This window comes from Strongylocentrotus purpuratus, unplaced genomic scaffold (genome assembly GCF_000002235.5).
Source record: "Strongylocentrotus purpuratus isolate Spur 01 unplaced genomic scaffold, Spur_5.0 spur5_scaffold_6, whole genome shotgun sequence".
Lineage (NCBI taxonomy): Eukaryota > Metazoa > Echinodermata > Echinoidea > Camarodonta > Strongylocentrotidae > Strongylocentrotus > Strongylocentrotus purpuratus.
The window spans coordinates 20,499,411-20,513,010 of record NW_022145612.1 but is presented as its reverse complement, the minus strand read 5'-3'; the positions used below and the strand labels follow the sequence as shown (position 1 = coordinate 20,513,010).

Sequence of the window (13,600 nt, the reverse complement as noted above, 5' to 3'; positions counted from 1 at the left end):
TGAGGAGAATGGATGAGAAAACATACCAGGTATATATCATAAATGAACATGCATGGTCAGCAATTGCCATGCGGTTAGTCGACATAGACACAGCCATGAATATATTAATTAAAGATTGTAACATTAAGATCGTGCAGGCATGTGTAGGCTCTTAGCATTATATCAATAATTTAAAATCCCCAACAGCCACACTATAATGCACCTTTTTTCCCCCCTACAACACATTAACAAAATCTAACAGTGATTTCTAACATATTGACAATTCTTATTTGTTTCATTGAAGTATAAAAATCATAAAAGACCAGTGAGCATTACACTTAGGTCTATATACTGTTTATACTTTTCTAAAAAGGTAATACTATAAATTACACTCCTGAATAATATTCACCATGAATAAAATGTCTAACATGGGACAGTACAGGTTCTATAATAACACTACGTAACTCCACACAACACAAAATGAATACTGAAGATAAATGATAGAAATGGGGTTTTGCTACAAAAAATTAGGATGTAACCTATCTATAGTAGTTCACATAAAAGGTTTAAATAATGAGTATTACAAGAATGGTGTTGGCTTTGAACAATTAAATATTTTGACACTACAATGGTTTTAGGATATGATATGATGGGGATGGGGGTCATGTTAATGCATGGAGTAACAACAATGAATAGGACACTAGGCTTAAGGTTACAATAGGGACTTTTAGATTTGCATGACGAGAACCTGGACTGCTACATGTGACATGTCGTCGCTGTTTTCACGAAGTGACGGTAGTGAAAAAAAATTGTATTCACTTTGCGTTACGATTTTCCTCACTACCGTCACTTCGTGAAAACAAGGACGATGTGACGTCCTCTTAAGGCACTGGCAGTGCCTTAAAAGGACGTCACATTGGCTTAAAAGGATGTCACATGTAGCAGTCCACGTTCTCGTCGTGCAAATCTAAAAGTCCCTAATATCGGTACATGTTGTCTGTTGAGAGCCAGAAGGTCTCTGTGTTAAAGCACATGATTTAACACCCCTCTGGCTCCAAGCAGATAATGGACAATTGGGCTATATGAACAATATCTGGGGGGTGTTTCACAAAGATTCTAAGTCGAACTTAACTCTAAGTTGGACTTAAACATTATGGAGAGCCATATGTAGCCTTAAAATAAAATATATTCAAAAGCAAAAAATTAAGTATTTTAGACTTTTCATAAATTCCACATCGAGAACATGAAATCTCCTTGATGTTAGGAAATATGAATGATTTGAATCAACATTTTATGCCTTTTAAAATAACTTTTACAAAATATTTTCAAAGATGCTAACGGCTTTCCATAATTGTTAAGTCCAACTTAAAGATAAGTTCAACTTAGGATCTTTGTGAAACACCCCCCAGGTTGGAACACCTTTCTTTTCCATGGTACACAGAGAGACAGGGAAAAGGATTACCCTTATACACTTAAAAACATATGAGATATCACACCACAGCAAACATCTTTTCTATCAATTACTGTATTCATTATGTTTGTGTTTACTCTATGTCAAATGCTAGTAACTACTGGTATCACATTTTTGGCTTCCAGCACAAAAAAGGAAGGATATATCTTTGAATGAATGGATGAACGATATATGAAATCTGTAATAAAACAGATTTCAACAAAAATAATATCTCTGATTTGAAAAAGAAGAATTTTGTTTCATTTTGTTTTGATAATACTGCGACAAACAGCAAGTGTACCACCTATAGAAATTATGTTTGTGCCATCACACCAACTTGTGTGTTACATGTAGATTCACTGTTGACAAAAAATAACATTCATTCATCTGTTCATTCCTTACAATACTATCAGGTGTAGAAGTTGTAAGTTCTTGAAAATGTATTATATTTTTGAAAAACAAAATGCTGTAATGGACACATCTTTTGTGTTAATATTTGGACTTATTAAAAGATTTTACATAAATAATTGTGAAGCTATAACTATTTTGAGATTTATCAAACATTCAACATACCCTAGGTAATTAAGTTGCCTACATGACAAAAACGATGTGTGTCACATGATAGTAACATTTTATTTTTGATACTATCTAATCATTACATTGACTCAATAATTGTTGCATTAATGATGGGTTTTGTGTGCAGTTGTTAGAATGATTGATGGAAAACATGGGTAAAAATAATACGCTGACAATGAAAACTGATGAAACTCAATCACAATAAAATCATGAAACAGTGATGAAGGTGGATGGATAGGGAGGATGAAGGTGGATGGATAGGGAGGATGAAGATGGTGGTGGATGGAAGGGGGGACATTCAATGTTTGATGATGATGATGAGGTGGAGGTAAACAATGAGAGCAACTGAAGATTAATTGAATGCAAGATGGATCACCATGAAACAACTTGGAGGAAACATGACCTTTCATTCTAAAAAATAAAATCACAACAGAACAGCCATTTTTGAATGACAAATGATGAGTTAAAAACAATGATGTATGGTGGTGGATGATCGCAGGATGAAATCATGCTGTACTATTTGCAGCGATGGGACTTTATAATTATTGGTAGAATTTCCTCCAATTAATATAAACAAAAGATAGAAGAATAGAAGTGAGCACTTCAGGGAGAAAAAAAAACATATGAAGAAACAGACTAACAACAGAATGAAGCAAAGTTTTGCTGATTTATTTTATCAGACACCCAATCTTGATACTAAGTTACTTTGAGTAAAGCAAAACAGAAAAAATGAAATGAAAAAAGGCAATTTCGACAGTTCTAATATGTAAAGGAACAGATCATTATCTATCAAAGTGAATTTCACATGATTAAATCTGCCATGAAGTTGAGATGTTATTCTTTAATGACTCTCCTTATTTTTTTGGTCAATAGAATTTGTCCCTTTCTCAAAGTTTCCTCTTCTTTCATTCAAATGCCTAGGAGTTGACACATGACATGTAAGCTAATAACATGCGTAACCTGTTATCAAGCTTGGGTGTCTTTAACAGGGTTGACGTATGTAATGTATGGTAAAATTAAGAAGACCTCAGATCATTTTTGTTTTTTACACACATACAGAATAAAAGACAGACTGGGACAAAGCAATAATGAACTTATGATTGGTTGTATTTGCCAAATTAAAATGAGCACCAAATGATATTGATAAGGAGTTACTTCTTGAAGTATGTTTTGATTTGTTTATTTTACTATTAAGAATATAAGCATTTTGACAGAAAGTGATGAGTTTAAGTCTGTACTTAATGGAAGGTGTTCTTGTACTTCTGGTTCACAAAAGACAAAGAAATTATTGAAAAATGTTAACATTCCTTTCCCTTATGCTTTTTTTTTTACTGTAGTATCTCCACACATCATTGATTTAACTAAATAACATTTTTACAGGCAGTTTAAACCATTTTCACACATCAAAAATCTTACAAGGCTATTACTATAACAAGTCTAGTTCATTTGTCCATAAAATCCAGACCTAAACAACTTTAGTAGATGGGACTTATATGAACCAATTCATGAGTAAGTTTTGTAGCAGAAACATTGTCCTTTGATGTCACGATTCTGCTATTTTTTCTAACAGACATTTAACTTTATTTTCAGTACATTATCTGGTATCTAACAAACCTTGCAATCAGCTGAATATCAACCAAAACGGGCAATTATCTCTGTGAAAAATAGATTTCCTGATCTCAGCAGATGGTATGAAAAATGTGCAAAAAGTAACTGCTGACTTCTTAGAAAAAAAATCAATCCATTTCTCTGATTTGGATATCATATTTAAGTGAGAAGTTGGGTATTGTAGCAGATTTTGTGTACTATTATTAGTCGTCAATACAAGGGTGCTTGCTCGTGACTGGGGTAGCTAGTATGTCAAACAAGCATACTTTGGGGATAATTCTATATTTTTAAGTTTCCTATTTTATATGTGGGCAATAACCCCTTTTTAATATTTACCATAACATGATAGGACACAAGTCAGATAAAGTGCTTTATTACTCATTTGTCACTGTTTCCTGTTTTTTTAAACATTAGCCATAGTCAAGACTAAATTGAATCGCATATTCAAAAGGATGTGAGTGTAGAAATCGTCAAAGTCAGGTAACATGTGTTACTCACAGATTAGATTACTGAAGATATAATAATTGAAAACACTGGGGGTTAATTTTTATTTTTAAAATGTCTATAATCCATAACAAAGCCACCAAACCATAACAGTCATGGTTATTTATTACATAAACAACATCAATAAGTGAGTGTTAGCTGGGAATTCCTAAATCTGTTTCTTTTTTTAAAACAAAAATCTAGATCAAGGGTAACAAATGAAATATTGCTCTCAGCAAATATTAGACCGATAAAATTTGATTTATATTTCTAAAAAATGGAATCAAAATAACTTCACTCAACTAACTAACATTTCCCAACTTTTTAGCTGAGCAATACATTTTTAGCATGAGCAGTAATTTTCTGTAAATCATAGATAATTTATATTATTTTTCCCTTTAAAACATTTAGTTACTTATTCCATTAAAGAAAAAAAAACATGCAGGCCCTACTTAAGTAACGCTTTTCTCCATAGATTATTCAATTTCCATCTCTACAGATATGTCTGGGGTCCTCTATATTCAACAAAAGTAAATTCCTTGCTTCCTAATTAAATTTATCATTCAAGTTAAGTATGCCAATGTGAAGTCATTTGAAATTAACAAAGTATTGAAAATGTCCAGTATTCATAAGTGATCAACCAACATTCATGACATACATGTCATTTATTGCTAAAGCAAGCAAAATTAATCATTCAAATGCATGTATTCCATACTACCCATAAATAATACTGGCAAATTAAGTAACTGATCAAAAGCCTTTTTCTGCATTTGGTCAAAATCCATACACTTATCAAATTGAGGCAAAAGTCTTTAAATAATATCTTGCACATGCATTGAGCGATCCAGAGCCCATCAGTTTACAATCAAAATGACGTCATCATGCCGACTGATCATGATTATTTCAAACATAATGTGTTAACTGTGGGCAGGGGGCGGGGGGAATAAGATTATTATCTATTGAAGTGTCAAGCAGACTTGATTTAGTGTGAAAACATTACATACATTCCACACTGGTCAACCCTGAAACACAACTACAAAGAGTATATAAGATGCAAAAACAAACACATACATGATGAGAGTATAAGGAGATAGATAGATATGATATAGGTTGCAGATTCAAATAAATACAACTCTGAGTGTAAGTGAAACCACCCACTCTCTCTCTCTCTCACTAAATTGCAAGGTAAGGTATTCCCGCAAAATGGGAACTTGAGAGAGGAGGGATATGGTGTTAGGGTACCTCAAGAATGGATTCGATCACTTCCTGTTAGTCATCACCAACACAAAAAAAGGAGAAATTTGAGATGGAAAGAGAAGGATGAAAGTAGTAATATGTTGCATTCTTGGATGTTAAAAATAAAAGCAACAAAAATAATGAATTAAACATGTCATGATGTTACATGAAAATGGAATGATACCTTCTTCTCCAAGTACGAATGATTTATTTCAAAGATAATCCTAAAATCCTGAAATAAATCTGTAATTTGAAAGATCAATCAACAATTTTATTGCCAATCCTTTCCTATAATTAAGTCATTTAGATGAAATAAATTGTACTTATGCACAAAATTGTAATTAATTTGGCTTTCTTTACACAAAACTCAAGTAAAGTGCAGTTTGTCAATGTCAATGGATTGGCAGATGATATGCATCTCTAGTTTTTAATATTCAGCATGAATTTGAAGCGTGAAGTGTTTTTATTGCAATAATCAGAACTCATGAGTACCTATTCCTTTTCAATGACCACTTGCCTATTCATCATCAGATCAATCACATATCAAATTCACTATATTTTATAGTTTCCATTAAAAAAAAAGGAAAATTCCCAGAGTACTGTATGTACATAAAGATATGTTACAAGCAAATAAAATCATGTTTATTATGTGTCTTAACCTGTCAATATGAGATGAAACTGAAGAATGTGTTGAAAAATATGAAAATAAATCAAATATGGGCATTGTGAAAAAGTAAAATGCTGTAAACTGTTTTCAGGAAAAGGCATTAATATCTTGATTGCATGGGGTATAAATGATATTTAAAACTACTTAGGATGCAAATTTTAAAAAGAATGCAATTACTCATCACAAGATTAAGAGTGTCCCAATGTTATGATTAACTTGTAAAATTTGATCAGATGATTAATTTATAGAGTATAAAAACCACAAAATTACTGACTGCACTAAAATAATAATTTACAGTCACCTAATATTCACGCTGGTGATATATCTAGGACAACTTCAAAATGTGGTTTCCAGTACATTCACCTCATTAAAATACTGATAATGTTCTTTTATAAATAATATGGTTCATGGAGAAGAAAAAAAAGAATCCAAAGTGAATGAAATGAGTTAATACGATGTAGAATCCTCATCGAGATGTAACCATGATGAGATCCTTTAATAAATTGAATTGAAATGACTCAAAAATGCAATGTTCCATCATACCATGCATGCTCAATACATGATATATTCCAATGTACATGCTTTAAGTTTTTATGAAATGTATTTACATCTCTATCATTTAGGATAATGCAGGGGTTGTTCTCTGAGACTGTACTTTCTCATAGCATCATATATTTTTTTTACCAACTACAGTAGATAACAGAGTTTCTTAGAGGAGTTTAATCACAGTAAGTGCATACAGAATAACATGATAGCAACTAGCAAGAGTTGCAGGTCAAATAACCCAGTTGCTTTGCTGGGAATTGCAGTCAACTTATCAAATAATCCTTCTACTCAAAGGAAAGATAGAGATAAATAGGAGGAAAATCAATTTTAGTTTAAGGCATTTATGTGACATGCAGAAAGAATACTTGTGTAATTATGCGTGCTGCGTTTGAAAGTTCTTCAGCTTTGAAAAAAACATTATGTAACATTACATTTTATGTTTACAGAAGTCACACACTATAATACTCATCATTAAAATATCATATTTTGTATAAAGACGATTAAAATCGTAAAAAAGCAATTACAAAATTAAAAGATACCATTATAATTACATCATACACCTTCACTGTGCAGCAAATGGGGTTTTGAAGCTGAGGTACATGTCATTATTTTTTTTTTACAGTAGTAGTTTTAGTAGTCTAAATCTATGTATACTATCTAATTTTTTCCTTTTTACTATGTTTCAAAAGGTTATTGAGTTTAGCTGCTCTAAATTGGGGAATGCAAAAGAACAAAACACTGGTATTCTTCTAAAAATGCAAGAAATAAAACCACAAAATGCATGTGGATGAAAGAGTAGTATTTCAATCATGCCTGCGTTATCTTAACTACTGGAAAATATCATTACAAGTCACTCCATTAGAACAGGTATGCCTCCAGATGATAAAGGTTGCTGAACATGAGAAATCCCTTTGTCTAGTCTTAAAACCATACCTTTCCGAGTTGTTCTCATGCCATATTGAAAAATCACTAATTATATATACTCATTTTCAAATGAAAAAACAATTAGACGAGTTGTAAAGTAGACACACTTCCTGTCTACTGCATATACCTGAGCAAAACTGAGATGTATGACAAATTAAAAAGAACTGTAATCATAATCCATAAATGATTTTAGTTGACCTGTAGATAGTACAAAAATGTTCTGAAATTTATTCCTACTGATAGGCTTTTTTTCAAAATAAGTTTTCTCTTGATGCAAGTTATAAGAAAGAGTACCAAAAGGTGAAATGTCCTCCATTCCCTAATTTGTTATCTTTTTCATTTCATTACGGAACATACACCTGTAAAGAGAGGTAATGACACTTCCAACCTTTACCTTTATTTATGCCTCAAGTAAACTATGTAACATAATCCTATTTCCCTGAAGTCTATCATTTTTCTTCCAGCAACTCATTAAGACAACAATTTTTTTTGAGATGACATCCCATACCTCACAATAATGATAACTGTCCTTTATTTACATAAAGATAATTTCATTTGGACTTTACATTTACTAGGACGTCACTTTTTTCATGTAAAAGGGACAATTCTACTTTTACGCCTCACTTTGGGGAATAATATCGTAGAGGCATGCACACAGACACACTTCAAGGAAATAGTACAGATACTGTAGGACGAAAATGTTAACAATAGCAACAAGTGTTAGTAAATATAGCATTTCTATCTACGTAGTATCAATGGTATAGTACAAGCACTCTCTCTCACTAGTTCTAGCTTAATTTAGTCCAAGTAGAAACAGCAACTACATGTATTTTGAAGAAATTAGGCATGCCACACGACATGTAGAAAGCCAAGTATGTCTTTGGAGGTTTTGTCTGGGATGAAAATGAATATCAATCTTGTTTTGTGTTATTAGTAAAATTTAATTACAATAGTGTATTTATTTTACATTATGGTATCTGAAATTGGTGACACATTCAATAAATCATTCAAAAATGAAATTGTAGGGGGAGAGGGAATCATGAATAAAACATATTTATTTGTTCATCGGGTGTATGGAAAACTTTGGCTGCTCCTGTAGAAAGTCACCTTTTGGGGAGGGATGTTCAGATTCAATTCTGTAACATTAAAACGTGTTTTTCATGAAAACCTCACAATTTATTAATAATGCATTTGCTGATTTAATTAAATAATCATTGTACCTAAAATTGTATAAATCTTACCTCAGCTTTCAGTCTGGGATGCAATAAGATGTAGCCATTACTGTTGATGCCGAACACATATGCCTGTGGTCCAATCTAGAAATCAAATCAATAACATATACACAAAACGTGATCAAATATGCATTAAATTATCTGATGTGGATATGTCCTGGAAAAAACTGCTTTGTACCCCTAACATTCAAGACTGAAACTGGAATATCAACTTCATGTATACCTGCATCATGTATTTACTAGAATTGTGCATGAAAATCTATTGGTGCATGAAATTTCGACGTATATTATCCATAATTACCTTATCCATTCCAATATCTAAGGAAAGTTATCATTGTCAAACTCTACAAATTTTACATTATGCAGCACAATGTTTAACGTTATCTATCTTTCAGATTTATTACATATCATGCCACACATGGATAATGAAACGTTATTCACAAAAAAGTTCATCATAAATTTTGACAACAAATAATTGTACATAAAAAGAAAAGCAATAAAATAACAGAGAATACCTAAAACAATGAGAACACAGTTAATGATCTGAAACAATAGGTTTTTGGAAGTTCTAATTTTTGTTTACAAATTGAAATAAAATATGCTCTTCATATTACATGTACTATAATGCTAATCTTTTCTTTTCCTCCATCTGCTACAAATACGACAAGCTGTTCCAACAAGTTTGACAAAAATCTATGAAAAAATTACATAATGCTTGACAAACTTCCAATCGTAGTCCCTTTTTTTTCTCCATTCTGATCATAATATTAAGAGAGTTCTACAGGATCAACCTTCATAATTTGTTTATCGTTTTGAAATTTTCAACATGAAGAAAAGCTGAACGAAACCTAGCGGCACATAAAACCATGTTTGCAACAGAGGTGGGATATCTATCGGTCAGGTCAGGTCGGAGCATCCAGTTATGTACAACATATTTGTTTCTTTACGGTTTGTAATCTTTTAGAAATGTGTATTTAAGTAGGTTTATCAAAACTTTTCTATAGTTTGGGACAATTCTTGTTTTCCATCATTTCAATTAAATTTAAGAATATTTATCAGTGATTCAATGCCTCTAATATCAGCAGCAGATATGGTTTTTAATGCCACTAGTCGTTGTTATTACAGCTACCTTATTAGCATAAACATTTTATGTACAAGTATATTTCTATACATTAGTATTATATACATAAACAAGTTAGTTGTTAGCAAAAAGTTAATAATAGTTAAATTATTAGATACATATCTATTGAAATAATGGTGATGCTATGAGAATTGAATTTTCCTGTTACATTTTAAGAGCTACCTACCTTCATCATACATTCACTTTTACTTTATATAAATGATGGATAATCATGACTGTGTCATTCGAAAAAGACTAACTACATGTATATATAAAAGTATACTGTTTATGTCTTTAAAAGGTACGTACAATAATTAGTAGCTGATGCTCAAACATTTTTTGTCTTTACGCTCCATTATCTACGTTTATGAGTTAATCAATAATAGTTGCGCATCCCACTTAAAACAATAATTGTTGCAGGTTAAAGGGATCTCTTACACAATTCTATACAAAAACGAAAGAAAATCTTTATTTCTCAATTCCCTGTTGTAAATTTGCATATATAAGATAAATTTAATAAGTGAAGTGTTAGAGGAAGATGAAATGAATTGAAATGTTGGAGGTACATGTATCAAAGCAAATTACTAATAAGCTCATAGGAATATAGATTACTATGAAATGTAAAAAGTATATTAAAGCATGCATTGATATCAAATGTAAATATTAACAGATTGAAAATTATATGTACATACAAATATACATGGAATGATAATGGAATTGGAAGCATGAATCAATGAATAAAATCATAGTGATGATTATGGATGAATTATAAAATGATTGTTTGACAAATGAAAGAAAGGTGGATGAAAATTTGAAAGACAATAATAAACACAAGATAAATGACATATGAATGAAAACCATATAAATGAAAGAAAGAACACAGACACATCGACAAAGAGAGAAAGATGAATGAACAAAATGAAAGAAAGATAGATAACATATAAAAGATAGATAAATTAATCAAAGAAAGAGAAAAGAAAGATGTATGAAATAAATGTAAACAAAAGAAAAAAAAGCAGAAGATCAAATGAAGATAGGTATTGAGTGCCATCGTGATGACACAAGTTAATGGAAAAATAAAATCCTGCAATTAATGATCAACAAATGAAAACAAATTAAATAAAAAGGATGGATGATTGCACTAGAGTAGAGAAGTTATAAATAACTATAAATTATAATGATGAATTATTACTACACAAGTACAATATACTTTAAAAAAAGTGAAATGTTGCTTCTTTTGAAAAAATAAAAACCACAAGTCGACTTGTGGCTTTTTAATATCGAACCCCCTCACATGAAATTAGACTCTACAGCAATGTCAATATTGCCATTGTGAGCCACTGCAGTTTGGTAAATTAGTTTAGTAGCATTACATTTACAAACGGAAGCTTAAATGAAGTGCAATAAAATATTAAAGAGAACACGCATACATAGGACAACATAAATACACATACATGAACACAGCATGTTAGTGCTATCTATCACTATTAATCTAATGCACTAATATACTAAGGAGCGACTAGTGGGATGAAAGAGATATTAGGCAGGTACACATATTGGGTTTATAAACATGCTGTGCAGCATAGAATCTTGTCCATTTAAACAGATCACACACTTACAGATTCACTGAATGAAGAATTATACTCAGGCTGAAAAAAGATAGAATTAAACAACATGATGTGATTTGTTTTTTCTTAACATCTTCCTAAATGCAGTGCTTTCTTTCAGTTTCATATTTTCCTTCACAAAATAGTGCATACCCAAAGAAAGGGGTACTATTTCTACACATTAAGTGCAAATTTTAATTGTATTCTTAATGTATTCCTTTATAAAAAAAAAAAGTTCATACAGAAAATTTATTCTATTCTAGTACCAATCATTGCAAAATACTTTTCACTTACATCCATGTAACATGTAATGCAAATCGAACAATGAGATAAGCAATAGGGAGGCATTATCTTTATCAGGCCTTTTCAGTGTCCAAAACAAAACAAAACGATAGAACATTATGTGATTCACGTAATGCTGAAAGTCTGATGGTGAATTAACAAGTAGAATCGTTTTCAAATGGTTTTTAGATTTCAAGATGATGTTGCTGCTGTAGCTGATGATGACATTGATCGAAATTAGATATACAAGTACATGTATCACGTGGTGAACTTTGAACTCTGAACACTTCAAGCACCGTTCTAACGCATTCGGAAATGGAATACATGAACTTGTAACAATGAAATGAAAGGATCAAATACAGCACTTCCAACCTCTCAAAGAGTCACCCCCCCCCCCCCTCTTTGAATAATTGCAAGAATGATAGTATGTTTCTATGACAAAACAACATGCGGTTAGTATTGAAGCAATGCCATGCAACAACACTTTAAAAAGTGGTTCCAAGCTCCTACTCCTCAGAAACCTTTCCTCATCCTATCTTTTCAACATTCATAGCACCAAATTGTCTACTCAAATAATACAGATGGCCTGTCAATAGTCATATGGAACACAAAATTGGGACAAAGTACAACAAATTGCTAGACATGCCTTTACTCAACTACAAGAGCCTCTTGGCTAAACACTACAATTAGAAGAGATTGAGTTGCACATATTTGGTTCTCGCTAAGAAAATAGGGTGGTCAACATTAGGAGGCAATAGGGTGAGAAAGATGCAACATTTGTAAGAGCCACTATGCCACTGTGTCCTCAATAACTTTATATTTCCAACATTCTTGGAATATTGTAATGATGTCAGGTGCAATCATCACCATCAGATATTTTACAGCTTCCAATTTTCCTTGCATTTCCCCCACCATGTCTAATATATGAGGCTGGAAACTTGTATTCTAAATCAAATTTCATGGACTCCACAACCCATACAAACCACTTTGATTCAGTCGTACTGTTGTTGTTTTATCCAGCATGATGTCTGAAGAAAACATGGCTGAGTTAATAGAACAACATTAAAATGAAATCCTTCCAGTCAAGATTGTGAATGGTTGTCATACATACAGGTATAGTAAAATGATGAGAAAGGCAATTGGTACAGCACAATAATTACCACCTGGCAAGTTGCATATAAGCCCTGTCATCGCATTAGAATTATGCTCTTAGAGATAACTTATCATTAAGACAATAGAGTGACTACCTAAATTTGATTGTTTTTTTGAGAGTGAAGAAAGAGAAATACCTTGTTCATAGGAACTGTATCAGCCATGTTCTTGGTAGTGATGTCTGTACCTACAACACCAAGCAGCTGCTGACTCTGATATTGACAAACATGGAATGAAAACAAAAGAAGATATGAGTTATTCCAAACATTAACTTACGTAGCCTCAACATCCTTAGGTATCACATGATAATATTTTCAAATGAGAGCAAGAAAGGCACCAACTCGTGACCGTGTTCATCGAGTTAAAGCCCTTCTGATTTTTACTAGATAATAATCATGTGCAAATAATGAAATTTTCTGCTCGCACTTGTGATTCATTCAAAGAATCATTATTCAAAAATAAAAGAGTTGAATGTGTTTAGGCAGCATTATTGGGGGTTAATTTTCAAGCTGACAACTTAAAATTCAGTGGGGATATAACAAATTTGAAAAATAGATTTGAAAAATCTTTTGGCATAGAAGATTTGACTTGATTTGATTTGTATATTACTTGATATTGCTTTATAAAAAAGCTAATTATGTGTTTACCTTAAAAGACAGTGAAATATACTTGGTTAATTAAGTGTTAATTACATCTAGAAAGTATAGATAAAAAGACAAGTGTGACTGCGTCTCTGAT

At 31.8% G+C, this 13,600-nt stretch overlaps 1 protein-coding gene across 8 annotated transcripts in view; it reads right to left on the bottom strand.

Annotated features, from left to right (window-relative positions):
- Nucleotides 1-13,600, bottom strand: part of LOC105441547 (voltage-dependent calcium channel subunit alpha-2/delta-1) — a 71,069-nt gene that overhangs the window by 21,721 nt on the left and 35,748 nt on the right. For 4 of the 8 annotated variants that reach the window (XM_030972973.1, XM_030972974.1, XM_030972972.1 and 1 more), the window contains 4 exons: nucleotides 13,000-13,074; nucleotides 11,441-11,470; nucleotides 8,711-8,785; nucleotides 5,339-5,362 (listed from right to left, as the gene is read on the bottom strand). In XM_030972973.1, the coding sequence (XP_030828833.1) occupies nucleotides 5,339-5,362; nucleotides 8,711-8,785; nucleotides 11,441-11,470; nucleotides 13,000-13,074 (204 nt within the window). The remainder of the gene's footprint in view (nucleotides 1-5,338; nucleotides 5,363-8,710; nucleotides 8,786-11,440; nucleotides 11,471-12,999; nucleotides 13,075-13,600) is intronic. The other 4 variants (XM_030972979.1, XM_030972977.1, XM_030972975.1 and 1 more) reach the window with 3 other exon arrangements.